We start from the raw sequence: 17,295 nt of genomic DNA, 5'->3' as shown, positions 1-17,295 counted from the left end.
TATATATATATATATATATATATATATATATATATATATATATATATATATATATATATAATTTTAACTACGGTGTGTGTGTGTGTGTGTGTGTGTGTGTGTGTGTGTGTGTGTGTGTGTGTGTGTGTGTGTATACACACACACACACACCGTAGTTAAAATTTACTCATTTTCAATTATTTATTTTATGCTAAAAGTTCTTCCTTTAAACAGAACCCTGTGGTACAACTAGATCAATGGGGATCTTGGGTTTTTTAGCAGCTAATGAATACGATTTCTGTTTTTAAGGAAGTCAAGATCACCAGCTTTGAAAGCAACTTCGTGTTTCAGAGCTTGTCCCTATGTTGGCCTTCAGCAAGTTCTGTAAGTGCCTGTGCTTCAGATTCCTCATCTATGAACGTGAGCTACCAGTGTCTGCTCCATTGTGCTGTCACCCAGGTGATATACTAGAATAATGGAATCACATAGTGGCAGCAAGACTGGCGAGAGGTTTGGGAGGCAGAACACCTAAGAGATGGTAATTGATTAGATGTAAAGAGCAAAGAAAAGAAAAAAAGGTGAAAATTAAAGATGATGATTTTCTGATTGGGAACAAAAGAATTGTGATTCCATTCTCAGAAATATGAATAATGTGAAACTTCATGGGCTGAGGTTTCAGGGAGCCTGGATGGGAGGAAAAAACTCTACCTTTATTTTCATTAGCCTGTGACTAAAGAACAGCATAGGAGTATCAGCACTGCAATTTTGTACCCGATAGAAATCATAGATGCTTTCATGTCACATTACAGTTGTTATAAAAATCTCCATGTTTTATCAATACTCATCACGACTTAAAATTCTAATAGTTATTGGACCCACCTCTAGACTCTGCTATTTATTCCATTAACAGACGCACATATTTGCATGTCACAACTTCTTTTTAATATTTTGTGAATTAAGTAAATTGCGATAAAATTGGTTCTGTGTAGCCCTGTTTATTTTATTTTAGGCATATAAAAACATTATTCCAGGGCCGGCCGAGTGGCACGTAGGTTAAGAGCTGGCTTGGGACGTCAGAGGGCCCCGGTTCGGATCCCACATATGAGGACCAGTGACACTGCCCTCCACAGCTAAGATGCTGAACAACAGCTCAACCTGGAGCTCGGCTGCTGTGAGTCACCAGCGACAGCGTAGGCTGCAGCCCCTGCTGCAGTGGGTTGCCATGGGCTACTGTGTGTAGCCAGCAGTCGTCCAGAAGCCGGTGACTGATCTGCCTTGCCCAGGAAGAGCGCAATGATGGTGCCAACTTGGGCCAGTGAAGCAACGTCCTCCACAACTAGACTGAAGAAAAAAAGGACAGCAACTTGTCTATTCCCCATCCCCCAATTCCCCAATAAAAATCTTTAAAAAAAAAAAAAACAAACATTATTTCGAAAAAGGGTCCATTGGTCTCATCAGATACCAAAGAGTTTCATGGCTCAAAAAAAAGTTACAATCTGCTGATAGAGAACCTTGTAAACCACGATAAGGAGGTTGGATCTTAATTTAATTACAAAAAAAAGATGGTCTCTATACATTTAAAAGATTACTCTAACTGCACAGACTATGTATTAATTACAAAGGAAAAGAGATACCCATACAATGAAAAACATCTGAAAGAACCCCTTATCCACCTCTCAGTATCAATCACAGGATAAAAGATATTATGTGGCTCCTGATGTGATGCACTGAGAAGAGCCCTACATTGGCCATGTAATAGCCCTGCCAAATATGTTTATTCTGATTCTAGTCATGAAGAAAAAAATCAGGTAAATCCAAATTGCAGGGCATGCTGGAAATAACTGGCTTGGACATCATTTTTTTTAATGTCAATATCATGAAAACAAAACAAAAAAGCTGGAGAACTGTTTTAGATATCTAAAGACCAAAGAGAAATGACAACTAAAAACAATGTGGGATCCTTGATTGGACCCTGAATTCAAACAGAAAGAAAAGGAAAAAAAAGACATAACGACAATTTTGGAACAATTGGGAAAATCGAATATAGATTTTATATTAGATAATACTAGTGTACCTATATTAAATATCATGAGTGTCATGATTATATTTGGTTTTACAGGAAAATGTCCTTCCTTGTTCTTAAGAGATAAATGCTGATGTATTTAGGGCCAAGGGTCATTATGTTAACAACTTACTATCAAATGACTCTGCAAAGAAAAGCAAATGTATAAATACATATATATGTATGTGTGTGTCTATATAATTAAATTTTGACATTTGCTGTATCTCTTTCATGTGTGTATGTATGTGTGTGTACACATATATAAACACAAATATATATGCATGCACACACATATATACATAAAACAGAGAGAGAAAGCAAATGTCACAAAATTTAATAACTTAATTGGTGAATCCAGGTGTTGGAGGTATGATGTTCATTTTACTATTCTTTCAATTCTTCTGAGGTTTAAAATATTTCATAATAAAAAGGTTGGGAGAAAATACAGGAAGTGTATTCTTTTGCATAGACAATAAAGGAAGAGAAAAAGGAAAGAAGAGGTAAGGGTAAACTTTCTGATACTGGCAGAACAATTATTCTTGCTCGGAGGCGAACAGGATGGACACAGAGCAACCAGTCAGCTAGGAAGCTACTGCAGCAGAACTGACAAGAGATGATGGTGGCTTGGATTAGCCTGGAGGCCATAGAAACAGAAGAAACGGTCCCATCTGAAGCTCCTGCTTTCTGAAGAGTAGGCTATGATGCTATCCAAAGATGAGAAAGAAAGTGATGAGAATAACTGTTTGAGGAGAGAGAAGGTTGGAAACATCCACTGTAGATAATAGGACAGTGCGCTGATAAGGTGTAGCTGGGATGGCAGCACAGCACTGTGGGTCAGTTGAGAGTTGACACAAAGAGTTTATGGTGATGCCAAACTGCAGAGCGGGAAGATCCAGAAATGATGGCTTAACAGGTGAGAGTGGCAAAGAGTTTAAAGTGATGGGTTGTTTCTAAGAGGAAGGATATGAACATAGGAGGGGCTGAGAGGTAGGGAGAAACTTGAAGCCAAGAAGGCCAAGACCAGGTGTCATGAGAATAATGGAATAAAAGCTCTGGAAAGACAGGAGTCTGTGGTCACAGAGGAAGACATTTTAAAATCATGCGACAGAGGTGCAGCAAATGATGACAAGGGTCAGCATGCGGCCAGGAACAGGCGGCTGATGTGCAGCAGAGATGAGGGTCAGAGCAGATAAGGAATGTGGATGGAGAGTTAAGACATATCCTTATGCAGAGTCCGTATTAATAAAATTGTTTTTTGCACCCCAATGTTAGCATTGCCCGTGTCAATCTTAAATAATGAATTGATTGCATGCATGCATGCCTCCCATATAGACGATGCACTACAATTGAGAAAGAAGTGTGTGTGCTTTGCCAATGAGCTAGTTAATATCTGGTGAGCTGAGGTCAGTGCTCATTTATGAACACACACACCTCACAGCTAACATTTTGGATGAAATGTAAACACAAAAAAATAATCACATAATTAACCGTTTGGTCATACATGGCTTACCTCTCCTCGGTCTCCAAACATGGAGTCGGGAGGTTTGGGGAGCTGTTGTCCACTTATAACTTTCAGGATGAGCTGCTTTTTGGGGTTGGCAGGCAGTGGGTCACCAGAGAAAGGGTTGAAAGTACCTAAGCCAAGTAAAGCAGACATGAACATCTAAGGTTAGCAGCATGGTAAAACACATGAATACATACCCATGCAGCTTAAGCTTGTGGCACAAAGAAACAACAAATGCTGAGTTATCACAGTGTTTCTTAGAGCAAAGAAATGATCACATAACTATCAGTGTGGATCCTGCCTGAAGACAATGCCAGCTGGCATTTGCATTGCTGTGGTTTTTCTTAGAATCCATGCTCCCAAAGGTGGGGGAATGAACTAATTTAAAGCAAGTGTCTGCAATTGCAATTATCAGTCGTGGCATGGGGGAGGAGGAACATTTTACTTGAAAGCCACTTGTACAGAGAAGAGGAGCAGCTATGTCAGATCCAAATAATTTTCTAACCTAAACTATCTCAGGCATAGAGTGAATATAACAAACAGAAAGAAGATCTGAAACTAAGTAAACAGCAGAGCAAGAAAACATGCACAGCATAAAATCCTGAAGACACATGTGCCAACACGTTTTTACCTCAATTGTTAAAAATCCAATTGGGGAAATTTAAAAAGAATTTTAATGAGCAAAACCAAAAGAAGGTGTGTTTTTTATCTAACACTACATTATTTTTTCTTTTTTTATGAGCACTGTTTTGTAAGCCATATTGACTTAAGGCTTGATAAAATTGTTTCAGGTGGTATTTTTATCTTGCCAGCATGTTTCTAACTCACATGACCTAAGAGAGTTTCTGAAAAATAGGGCTCAGACCTTAGAACACTATCCAATTTATAAGTAATGGCCAGTGAATATCATGCTGCGGCAATGGATTTCAGATGACTAGCCATTGCTACCTATGTCCCTCTTCACATGCATAACCTCAGGGGAGAACATTCTTAATATTATAGTGTGAAAAGAGTTTTAATTTACATTCCAACACCTTAACCTATTTTTTTTAAGCCCGATGCAAAACACTGGAATATCCCACTTTTCAGAGAGCTCCTTCAATACAAGTCATCTGCATTCAGATATATGACTATGAAATAACACACACCTTTGCACATTTGCTGAGGTTTGAGGACATAGCCACAATTGCCATTCGTCTTGAATTTGGCTCGATTTAATTGCATCATTCGCCCTTCAGACTGGTAGTTCAGTGCCACTGTGCAAGTTCAGAGTTTGAAAGAATTAGGCAAAATGTTAGCATAGACTCAAGACATACAGAGACCCGCCCCTTCCCAAGGCATACACACCTAGCTGGCAACCTGCGTTCCAGTAGGGCAGAGGATTGAAGTTACTGGAATCAATGCGGTAGGCGGAGGGGTAAATCCTCGTGAGCTGCTTTTGGTTATAAATCATGAACTGCTCTGATTTCTGCTGAACCACCTGATGTGCTCTCGTTTCACTGAATGATAACACATTTCCTGTGGTTCCTGGGAGTTTTTAATAAAGAAGAAAACAAAACTGAGTAAAGAAAACACCACTCACAAAAGAACTTATAATATGTCAGTTTATACCCATAGTAAATGGCAGAGCAAAAAGGAAAATCCAACCAGAGAAGATGCAGTTCCTGACCAAGAAAGACCCATATAATTCCATTCTGGGGGCTCTTTTGCCATTTTGAGGCCAAATCAGAATTGTGCTAAGATAACTGCCTATTTTGGGGTCCCATGTTTCCCAAGAGTTCGACCATCTCACTAATTCATGTCTATCCGGCTAGTATGAACAGGGTGGGCAGCAAAATTATTATTATTATTATTTTTAAAGATTTTATTGGGGAATTGGAGAAGGGGAACAGACAAGTTGCTCTCCCTTTGGTCTTCAGTCTAGTTTTGGAGGACGTCACTTTACTAGCCATGTTGGTATTGTGATCATTGAGCTCTTCCCAGGTGAAGCAGTTGCTGGCCACTGGACAGCCGCTCACTGTGGCTCATGGCAACTCACACTGGCTGCCAGCCACTCACAGTAGCTCACGGTAGCCCACTGCAGCCACACTGTAGCCTACACTGTCACTAGCGACTCACGGCAGCCCAGCTCCAGGTTAAGCTGTTGTACACCATTTTAGATGTAGAGAGCGCAGCGTCACTGACCCTCATGTGGAATCCAAACAGGGGCCCTGCTACTCAGAGCTGGCGCTCTCAAGCCAACTCTCAACCAATGCGCCACTTGGCTGGCCTGCAAAATTATTTTTGAAGTGCATAATTCAAATAGAATGTCTTTCCTAAAGATAAATGAAAGTATCTATGTGACTTAGACATGATAACAGGGAGACATTCATTGAAGGCATTCACCTAAAAAGTTCACATGTGAAATGCGTATTAACTAGTAGCATTCAGGGTCCAAAAAATAAAGAAATAAAGATCAATTCCAAAACAGAAAAATTTATTTTTAAAGTCAATCTGAATAGAATTATGGAATCAGTCAAAACCTGTTTAGGAGAAAGGAATAATAATAAAGCATTCAAAAGAGCATTATACAGAATAAAATTTCAGAAACAATAACAATCATCCATCTACCGAGGTTTATCAACAATGGAAAAAATTAAGGGAGGTAAAAGAACAAGAAGCCGATATTAAAATTTCTGCTAAGATCATCATCTTGATGGGTCAATCCATGGCCAAGAAAACTGCAAGTTTGGGGGCCATGATACAGTAAACCTCCAAATATTTAATATCAATACCCTTTTCTCCCAATCTCTTCTTTGGCATTGTATCTACAATAACTCCACCACTCCCATCCCTTCACCAAACATCCACTCCCCCATACCCCACCCCCCAAACGACCACCCATATGTCTTCTGGACCTGCTGTAACAGGTCAGTCTAGATAAAGATCCAAACTTGTCCTGAGCCTCATTTCCATTCTAATGTGTAATGTGACAAACTGAGTGTGTCTGAACCCAGGCTGAGAGACATGGCCCATTCAACCAAGGAGTAGAACCCTGTGCTAGCTGGGCCAACTGTGCTGAATTATATCCATACTGTGCATGCTTATTAGAGCACACAGTCCCCCAGGGCTCCTGTTGTCCTTGGGATTGTACAGCCTTAGATAGTAAATGCTGACCAAATGACTAACAATTATACTCTAGGACCTGGAACAGTCATGAATACAAGTGGGAGGCAAAGAAATTAGGGAATTAGTTTTTAATTTGATGATTTGCTTCATATAAATTTTTCTTATTTATTTTATTGACATAACTTATTAACATAGTTTATGTATCTCAAGTATACTAAAAATAGTCTTTTTTGAGGGTTTTGATCAGGAATACTTTGAACATGATAGGAGAAACTATAGTTTTTTTGACAAGCTACATTCAAATGGAGTAGCAATATAATCAGTACCACTGTTTGTTCTGTCCATGTAAATATGCATACCACGTTACATTAGGATGCCCTTGTTAATTAGGCACATATCAATTAATGTATTAACAGAATCGAGTTGCTTGCATTAGGATAAACCATGTATTCATTATCTATGGTTCATTTTAAGCCTAAAAAACCCACAAAAGACAAAAACAGCTGAAGTTCAAAAGCTAAATAGTACTCAATTTTTCCATTAAGCTTATAGGATTATGATTTCCTAACACATTTATTAGAAATTATATTTCTCTAAACCAAATATACCTTCAACTCCATTAAACCACTCCTTGTGTTCATTATCTAGCTGTGGGGAGTTATTCTAAGAAGGTGTTGTTCACTTGGTGAGATTCCTAGTTTATCATGCTCTCACATGTGAAATTAATTTAAAATTGTTATAATTGTCACCATTTGAAGAAGAAATCAACACCAAAAGGAAGAAAATCTGAGATAGAAAAAGATACACTTGTGGAGTAAAGGGAAAAAAGAGACCTGAGGAAACTGCTGGAAGCTTGTGAGGACTAAGACTCATGCCCCAAGGTTATTTTCCCTTCACTAAGACTTGCTGAGAGAATGGGAGATTCTGAGTTACATTTAACTGCTACTAAAATTGAGAATAGACAGAAAAGCCACATAGCCATAATTCCTATAAACATTCATTAACTGAACAAAATTTTAAAATGAGCAGGGAAGAGGATAAAGGGGAAAAAAGCAGGAAAGTTCAGGGTAAGAACCGTTGTGACTAGAATTTCTCAACTCAATATACGGCAACTGATGGGTGGAAATCAGTGAAAAAGTCAATGCTTCTGAAATTTCTGCTCTTTTTGTTAAAACCTCAATCTGTGGATTCAATTATTTTCATCAAAGTCAAAATTTCCAATGAGAAAATATGGGGCATTCCAAGGTGCCTTTTAAGCCAATGCATTTCTTCTTTCTTCTGGTCACTCACTGGGAATCGCAATCTGTCACCTGGCCATCAACCCAAGGCAGGTCTCCATAGTTCAAGCGCTGGGGAAGACCTTGCTCTGATGTATTTGTCTTTTTTAATAATAAAGTCCTCCTTTGCCCTGTAGGAAGTTTCTCTGACCTCTAGACAATCAGGCAATTATAATAATCAACAGAGCCCTCCCTGGGAGCTCAAAGCATTCTACTGACAGTCAGCTTCCTGGCAACTCAAGTTGGATTGTTCCCAGTCCCAGAAATGTGGGCTGATGATCTGAATAACAAAAAGATTAATTAACAATTGACAGAGAAGGTCGAGAATGTTTGTCCAGAAGCAAAAACACTCAGTCCTTACCGTCATCCACAATGTCCTGGGCTGCCACGGAGTTTGTATACACCACCAAGTCAGAGAGCTCTCGGCAGAGCTTCATGGTTTTCCTTCGGCGTCCCAACCTGTGAAATATATACCCAGAACTCATGATATGTTAGAGCTGGAAGAACTTTGGGCTTTTGTGTACCTACCTGCTTCTGACAGAGCCAGGAGTAGAGCCCAGTGTGGTTCCTAGTTTGGCACTTTCCACCACAGCACCCTACCCATTGGGTCTTATTCACCTCTCAGCCAGAATCAGTCTGTTCCTCATGCATTTGGGAGTTCTATTGTGAAGGGCTTGATTCCCACTGTTACCCAGGCTAGGGAGTAACAACAGAGCTCACCAGGGATCTGCTCCACTTTGGCTAAATGAGAGCCTAAACTAAAGGAATAGAAACCTTGCCTTGTGGGTCACACGAGTTATATAGCTAAAGGGAAATACACCAAAACTTCCACAGTGGTTCTCTTTCAGAGGTGTGATTACAAGTGATTTTTATTTTCTTCCTTATGTTTTTTTCTATATTCTTCAACTTTCTTAAAGCAAACAACCTTTACTTTGTTCTCTCTCTCCTCTATAAACGACTCCTAGGGACTCCTCTACAACTTTACAAATTCTACCACTGCTCCTTACACAGTTGAGTGCTCCACAGACTATCACATTCTCCTCAGATACACATTTTTCTCCTCTAGGGGAACATCTAACAATCAAAATGTCTAATCCTCACCAAAGAAGATAGACAAGTGGCCAGGAAGAACATGTTCAACATCACTCCTCATTAGGAAAAAGCAAATCAAAACAATGAGATACCACTTTACACACGCTAGGATGGTGATAACCAAAAAGGTAGGCAATACCATGTGTTGGCAAGGATGAGGAGAAATTGGAACCCTCATACACTGCTAGGGAATATAAAATGGTACAACAGCTGTTTGTCAGCTCTTCAAAAGTTAAACAGAGTTACCATAAGACCCAGTGATTCCACTTCTAAGTATATACCCAAGAGAAATAAAAATATATATCCATATGAAAACTATACATGAATGTTCACAACAGCATTGTTCATAACAGCCAAAAAGTAAAAACTACCTAAATGTCTTTCAACTAATGGATAAAATTGAATATTAAACTTAATTGAACACTACATGCCATTCATTCCTACAGGACCTCTATGCTTTTGATTTCATTTAATTTCAGTCTTTTGATAAAGGCACAGGGATATGCGGTGGGGGGGGGGCGCAGTGTACGCATGCACACTTGTTTGCACATGCATGTATGTGTTTGTCTATCTATGATATAATTTACATCCCTTTGTGAGACTTACTATATACATAAACAGCCAGAAAATTCTACATCAGATCATGTGTCACAATTTGGGTTCTAAAAATATAGTCATTATATTCATTACAAATTTTATTGCCAATAACAACGAAAACAGCAGCTAATATTTTTGAGCACTTCATTAATTGAAGGAGGGCTTATCAAGCTAAGCAGTTTAAATCCTTTAATCCTTACAATGAGCCTAATGAGGAGCCTAACTTGCCCTACATTAAAGTTGGAGGATCAAGAGTTTGAAGCCTGGCTGATTTCAGATCCTTGGCTCTTAACCCTGTCTTCTCCTTTGGTCTCCTGTAAGTAGGAGAGCCCTCTGTACTAGCTCATGTGTCCACTCTCTCTCTTCTCTGAAGATACTTTTTATTGTATTTGACAACTGCTACAGCTAGCATGTCAGAGCTCCCTATGCACAAGCACGGTGTAAGTCCCCTACATGTATTATCATCTCATATCCCATTGATCTTCACAGGTCCTGCTGCAATGAGCACTTGACCTTGTCTCCCAACTGTCTAGACAAATGCAACTAAAACAGCCAAGCTAATGAGGATGGAGAGGCTCAGGAAGTCTGAGACAGAATCACGGCGATGCTTTCTTACCTGTATAGCTGCCCGGTCTCCTTGCCAGAGTTCTGCTGTGCGTCCTCCTCATCATCGGTACTGTAGGATTTACACCGCAATTTTGTGGTTTTCTGCCAGGAAAATCATAGTAAACTTAACAGCAAACTCATTGCATCAGGTACATCTACAACATATAGAGGATGGACTGGGCTTTAACACACAGACACACACACAAGGAAAGTAACTTGGAGGGGGAAAAAAGGATCAAATATTGTAGCTTGCCTTTCCATTAATAACAAGCATGTCTATGGCCCAATTATAATATTAAGACAAAACCAAGGGTTTTATTTTAAACTGACTTCTACGCCACATAAAATGTAGGTCTTAGAAAGACCTTATTAGTCATGCTTCGGAGGTCTCTATGAGGGGTAGGGTCAAAGTTATAACATCTATTTAAATAATTATAAGGAATAAAATGTCTTCTTTATAGGAAGGTCACTATTCCTATTGAATTATAAAAGGCAGATTGAATTTAAAAAGTAATAATTTTTTTTTTAACAAATGAATGACCTACCTTTCCTGTTTTTGATCAGTATGCACTGAAATAACCTTCTGTATCAAACTGCTCTTTTCAGGTTTTGACCCATTTTAATTTCTAGCAGCAGAATGAAAACTGTTACCCACAGGATTCAAGCTGAAAGGCTGCAGGGCTAATCTGGTGTCTTCTGGACAGATAAGCTGTTAGACATAAAACCTTTTTGGAATGATGAGACTTCATCCCCACCACTTTGGAGATAACCCCAATATTTGGCAACACATACCCTCAACAATACCAGCGATGGGGAGGGACCCTAGTAATTGCAGAAAACGTTGTCACTAAAAATACAGCTTCCATAAAAAAGGTGAGACCTTCAGACAGAGTACCCTGGACATCTGGGGAATGTGCCTTAAAAAAGGGAAAGGGACCCCATTCCTACATGACCACAAGATCATGTCACTTTACAGGTTTTCTCATACTCAACAAATACAAACCAAGCTACGCTGTTGGCATACACACACTCACCTCTATTGTACTCACAGCAAGGTGCCAATTTAGTCTGAAATGTTCTCAGGTGTTATTTATGCCTCACAAACCTCAGTGTGCATGGTGTGGGAACCCTAGCCAGCATCTGATGGCCTCATGTTCCAGCTTGGCTTCTCCCCAAGCTGGTAAGCTGGCTACCTCTCTAGCTCCCCATTGTGTTTTTTAAAGGGCAGGACAATAACATCTATTTTAAAGGACTATTATTGTTGTGATGATTAAATGAGATGGCATGAAATGTCATTCTGTAAGCTACATAATATTAACTTTTCAATTTAAAATACTATTAATATTTATTAAAATAATCTATAAATACTATAAATGACTTGAGGCACAATAAATTGTAATTCTAAAGTATTGCCTAAAAGGGTTACTTTGGAAAATAATTTCAACTTAAATCAGTAGGTATAATCAAAAAATGAAATATTCTCTAATTCTACATATAGTTAGTAATTTGAAGTGTTACAAGAATAAATCTGTCTTTTTAAAGTTCATTTTTTAACATAAAATGCAAAAAGAAATAAGAAATGAATCACCAATGGCAGATAATATTCGGATAAATGATGATATATTTTCTTTACATATAGTTTTGACACATCATGGTTAATGTACCATATAATCAATTTTTCATCTTATTTTTTTGCTTAATGTTTTGCATGTTGAGCTATTTAGAGTGATCATCTTTTAGTGGCTGCATAACTGTCCATTATGTGAATGAATCATGGTTCACTTAAGCAGTCTTGATGGGTGAACATTTTGGTTGTTTTCAGTTTTTATTATAATGACTATTTTTCCAGCCTTTTAATAAATTACCCTATTAATGGGGAAGGAAATTCCAGATACAACATTTCTTAAAGTGCAAGAAATAGCCTTACAAAAATCTCACGCATGAAGTTCACCATCCAATAACTGATTGCTTATAAAACATGTTTTACCTTTCTATTGAAGAGCAACATACATTTTGAAAAGTATGACAATGACAACTGCATAGCATGATGGCTTTCCACAAATGAAACCACCTAATTGAGGAAATGGAATATTATCTTCCCCCAGAAACCTTCTAATCCTCCCATTCAATAATCACCTTCTCCCCAAAGGACTTTTATCCTATAGATTTTGCGGGGAGGGCCTGCTTTTGAACTTCATATAAATGGAATCAAACTGTATGTACTCTCTTGGGTCTAGCTTCTTCTCCTCAACGTCATGTTTATAAAGACTATATTATTGTGTATAGTCATAATTTTGTCAATTTCACTGCTAATAAATATTCCCTTATGTGAATATATCACAGTTTTTATTCATTCTATTGTTGATGGACATTTAAGCTATTTCCGCTTTGTACTATTACAAATGTATGTTCCCATTACCAGCGTATGAGCGTTCAAGTTGCTCAACATCCTCACTAACACTTGGTATTGTCAGCCTTTTTATATTTGCTCTTGTGGAAGGTGTGTATGGCATCTCATTGCCATTTTAATTTGCATTTCGCAGAGGACTGATATGGGTGAGTGCCTTTTCCATATCAGCCGCTTGGTTTTCTTCTTTTGTGAAGTGCCGTTATATCCATTATCTTTTTTTTTTTTTAAATTTAGGATACGTGTCTTTTTATTGATTTGTAGGAATTCTTTCTATATTCAGTATACAAGTCCTTTGTTGGATTTCGTATTGAAAATATTCTTTCCCAGTATGCTACTTATTTTTGATCATTTTGATGAACAGAAATTCCTAAATTTCAAAGTAGTTTAATGTTCAACCTTTTCCTTTTCTGGAGTCCTAGTTAAGAAATCTTCAGTTATTCCAAAGATATTATGATAGTCTCCTATTACTTTCCAGATTGAATTTAAATTCATTTTGCACATTTACCCTCTTCATTCATACCTTATGCTTCCCGAAATTGGTCATGAGGGATCGCCCGTGTGATTTCTTTCCACTCTCCTTCGTATCTGGATGCTGAGTAAATAAAGCACAACAAAACCATTTTTCTTCTTTCCTTTCATTTTTCCCTTAGTTCTGGTGGAATGGCAGGGCCCCTCCCTCCTTCTGCCTCTAGGCGGGAAGCAAGAGGCCCTGCTCACTCCTCTGGTCCACACCTCCGCTACCTCAAAGGTGGCTGAGCCTGCCTCAAGGGAGGGGGACAATGGCATGGAGAGGTCGGGCACCAGCCAGAAGACGGGAACTGCCAACTGCTTCTGGAAGCTGGGGTCAAGGCCCCTCAGCAGCACCCCGCTTTGCAGGCCCGTCCAGTGCCTGCTCACAAGGCTCTCCACAGCACAGGATATATTTCTTTAGCAGTGAACGGGAATAAATTCACCTTCAGTTAAACGTATATTTCATTTTGAAAAATGACCAGAAATCATTAAGAGCCAATGCTGTTGACTAAAAACAGTAACCATATTGAGAGAAGACTGTTATTTGGGAATTTAAAACATTCAAATTAAATAAAATCCAAGTATATCAAGGAGGTAGGTAATAACATTGTTTTTATTTAAGTAAACCATAGCAAAAGCTTACCTGTTCATGAAAATAATATGGTGAGCATTGGAAAGAGGTATGGTACCCTCTGAATTTTCCCTCATCTGGGTTAATTTTCTAGCCTAGAGATGTCCTTGCTTAAGCCTGTCTCTCATTAGGGAACAGAAGGGCCAAGCTGCTGAAGGGGCTTTGCCTCTTATTCAATTATCACCCCTAAAAATAGGCACTAGGTGGCTCAGTACTAATGACATGGTTTAAGGAGAAACCAGCAGGCCATGCTCCCCCAGGACTTCCAGCTAAACAGAGAAGAAACAGAGATAACCACATAAATGGAATAATGTGGGTAAGTAACACCAGCCAGGGCATCGACATATAGCCACAGAGACTAATCAGAGATGCAGTTCGGGGTGGGGACTGGGGAAGACTGCGAATTGGTTGGGGAACGGGGCAGTTCAGAAAATGCTAGAAGGGTAGGGGGAGTTACAGGGTAATTTCAGTTGACTGAAATTTCAGTTTTATATAGATTGACTTCCTTTGTAGATCTCTTAAAGCTGATCATTAACTGTTTCAAAACCCTGGAATTAAGAAGTTAGCCAGAAGGCTGGCTGAGTGGCTCAGTTGGTTAAGAGCTCGCTCAAGAGTGCGAGCTCTGAGCAACAGCAGTTCAAGTCCTGGCCCGAGCTGAGCTACAGCTGAGCTGCCAACAGGTGGCAGGATGGCTCAGCTAAAATTTAAAAAAAAAGTTAGCCAGATGTTGTCATAGAAGCAACACTGCTCTCCAAGTCTGGAGACCCAGTTCTGCCACCAAGTAGCTACATGTCCCTTGGCAAGCCCCTTCTCCTGATCTCAGTTTTCTTATCTGTGAAGTGGGGAAGGAATGGACCAATGAACTTCTGAGCTCCTTTCTACTTCTAACAGCCCATCTATTGGTAGAGGGATCATGTCATTTACTGCCCCAAACAGCAGAGTGAAATGGGGTACTTTTAATAATTACCCTGAGATAATAAGAACAAAGCAGGGCTGTCCCACGCAAGTTGAGGTATATGGTCATCCTATTTAGTAGGCACCTACTATGTCCCAAGGATTATGCTAAGTGCATTACATATATTCTCATTTAATATATACGACCATCGTTGGCAATAAGTATGATTAAAACCCCAATTTTACAAATGGAAAACCTGAAATATAGTGAAGTTAAATAATATCCCAACATTACAAAGCTAGTTGATGATCAAACAGGGATTCTGTATAGCCCTAAGTCTCCTTGCTGGCTCACCCCCGCTTCCTCTCCCCACCCCTGTTTATGTAGAAGGGTACAATATCTCTCTCCAACTTGAGCTCTCCTTGAGCGTCGGCACCATGTCTTTCACTGAATTCGTGAATTCAGACATTGTGCTAGGAACTTGGCATATATATACAGGGCAACAGCAAACAAAAGAAATGTGGACTCTGTCCCCACAGGGCTTGCCATCTAACAGTGGAGACAAGTGATTACAACACACTGCAATAGACTATGATGGGAAAGAGGAGAGCACTGAGGGGTGGCACAGGAAGGCCATCTCCCCAGGCTTGAGCATCAAGAAAGACTTCCAAAGGGATGTGATGCGGAAGCTGAAGCTGGAAGATGGGTAGACGTTATCTATGTGAGACGAGGAAGAGGAAGTGTGCTGTGGCCAAGGAAATAGCAAACTCAAAGGCCTAGTGCTAAGAACATAGTACCTTGTAAGAAACAAAGAAAGTGGGGTGTGCATGCGTGTACTGGTACCTATGGGCACTGATGGACAAGTCAAAGCTGGGACCAGAACATGGAGAAAGGATCTTCTGAGCTATATCTTAAAATATGAACTTTATCCTTCAAACTATGAAGAGACTTTGAATGGTTTAAAATAGGAGAATGACACGATCAGAATGACATGACATGCATATTTCTGAAATATCACTATGGTATTATAATAGTAAATGAGACATTGTGGCAGGGGCAGGACAGTAGGGGAGCAGGGAAAGTCCAGCTTGGGGATAATTGTGTCTATCCAAACAGCCTCTGCTGATATGTAAAAAAAAGGAGTAGGTTCAAGAACTCTAAAGAAGGCAGGCATCTTTCTTGTGTCTACTAAATTCTTCCAGCTTGAAGGATGAGAACTTAATTGTTATTGCACTGAAGGGCTCTCCAGGGAAAAAGCAGCACAAATAGAACACAGTACTGCATTGCTGAATGATGACCCAGGAAAAAAGGAAGCCAGAGACACGGCTACCCTGAACCACACAGCAAATTCTCCTCCTTGAATCTAAACATGCGTATGTATCTGACACAGATGTCCTTGTCTCGGTAGTAACATGTCTTAGCTTGCCCACTGAACCAAAACCATATTTTAAAACTAATACAACAGCAGTGTTAAAAACCTCAGCACGTTACAGCCGAGTTTATTAAAGTCACAGGCTCCACTTACTTTATAAGAGTCTAATGCATTCTTGTAGTCCTCCGGATTTAAGGGAAAAATAAACAAGAAGGGGGCTGAATTTTGCTCCACTACATCTCTGAAAGTTGAGGTCCCTCACCATCTTACTTGATGGAGAAACTACCATTAGAATCTCTCCCTTGAATAGCAAAAGAAATATGGACTTAATTTGTTTCTTCCAAAATCTCTAAGACTTGCCATTGCCTTCACAATTGGAATGATCTAGGATAGAGCAAAGACTTCTCCAAAAGCATTAGAGAAAGTGATTGACCCAGATTAGCCAATGAGAGGCCACCAAGGACAAGCAGCACAAATGACGCTGGGCTAACCAAATGGGGTTTTACAGACATTTGTGTAGTTGTAAATAAGTGGCTGAAGGGAGAGGGAGTGAAGAAAGAAGCTTACTGCTATTTATGTACATATAAAATTTTAAGACAATCCAAAATTGTATGATAAGCTATAAGGACAATATGCTGTGGTTGATATTTTTGTTGCCTGCCCAATATTCCATTCTATCCCCCATAACCTGCAGTTCCAGAGGCACTGATCTTGGCAGTTCCAGGGGTAAGTTCCCACTGACATTAACATGCCAATATTATTGTTTCAGGAAAGACAGGTATCCAAGGCCATGGTTGCACACCCAGAGCTCAGCACAAACTTTGGTTCATTGGATGGGACATGTATGCTGTCTCACTCTCTCTGGACATGGACCAAGAAATAGGCAGCACACAGGCCTGTTGGTAGTCACCCGGTAACCAGCAAGAGAAGGGGAACCACCAAACTAATCGTGTGGTAGTTAGAGCAGAAAGATAGGTCCCTGATGACCCTCTGAGCCTCTGACCCTGCTGAGCCTCTGGATTAAGCCCACCCTGAAGGTCACTCTGCAAATGAACTTGCTACTTACCTAACCCAACACCTTTCTTCATTATTTAAGCCATTTTGAATTAGGTTTCCTATGTTTGGAAATTAAATAGAATTGAGGAACAGCCTCGTGGTTGAATAGCTGAACTGTAGAGTCTAGAGCAGCGGTTCTCAACCTTCCTAATGCCGTGACCCCTTAATACAGTTCCTCATGTTGTGGTGACCCCAA

At 39.6% G+C, this 17,295-nt stretch overlaps 1 protein-coding gene across 2 annotated transcripts in view; it reads right to left on the bottom strand.

Annotated features, from left to right (window-relative positions):
• PLCH1 (phospholipase C eta 1) overlaps window positions 1-17,295 on the bottom strand; it is a 230,467-nt gene that overhangs the window by 15,644 nt on the left and 197,528 nt on the right. For both annotated transcript variants that reach the window (XM_019627783.1, XM_019627778.1), the window contains 6 exons: window positions 13,156-13,227; window positions 10,236-10,327; window positions 8,292-8,389; window positions 4,893-5,072; window positions 4,694-4,801; window positions 3,552-3,676 (listed from right to left, as the gene is read on the bottom strand). In XM_019627783.1, coding sequence (XP_019483328.1) covers window positions 3,552-3,676; window positions 4,694-4,801; window positions 4,893-5,072; window positions 8,292-8,389; window positions 10,236-10,327; window positions 13,156-13,227 — 675 coding nt within the window. The remainder of the gene's footprint in view (window positions 1-3,551; window positions 3,677-4,693; window positions 4,802-4,892; window positions 5,073-8,291; window positions 8,390-10,235; window positions 10,328-13,155; window positions 13,228-17,295) is intronic.

Source organism: Hipposideros armiger, unplaced genomic scaffold, assembly GCF_001890085.2.
Source record: "Hipposideros armiger isolate ML-2016 unplaced genomic scaffold, ASM189008v1 scaffold_16, whole genome shotgun sequence".
In the NCBI taxonomy this organism is placed as follows: Eukaryota; Metazoa; Chordata; class Mammalia; order Chiroptera; family Hipposideridae; genus Hipposideros; species Hipposideros armiger.
This window is presented reverse-complemented; position numbering and strand designations above follow the sequence as displayed.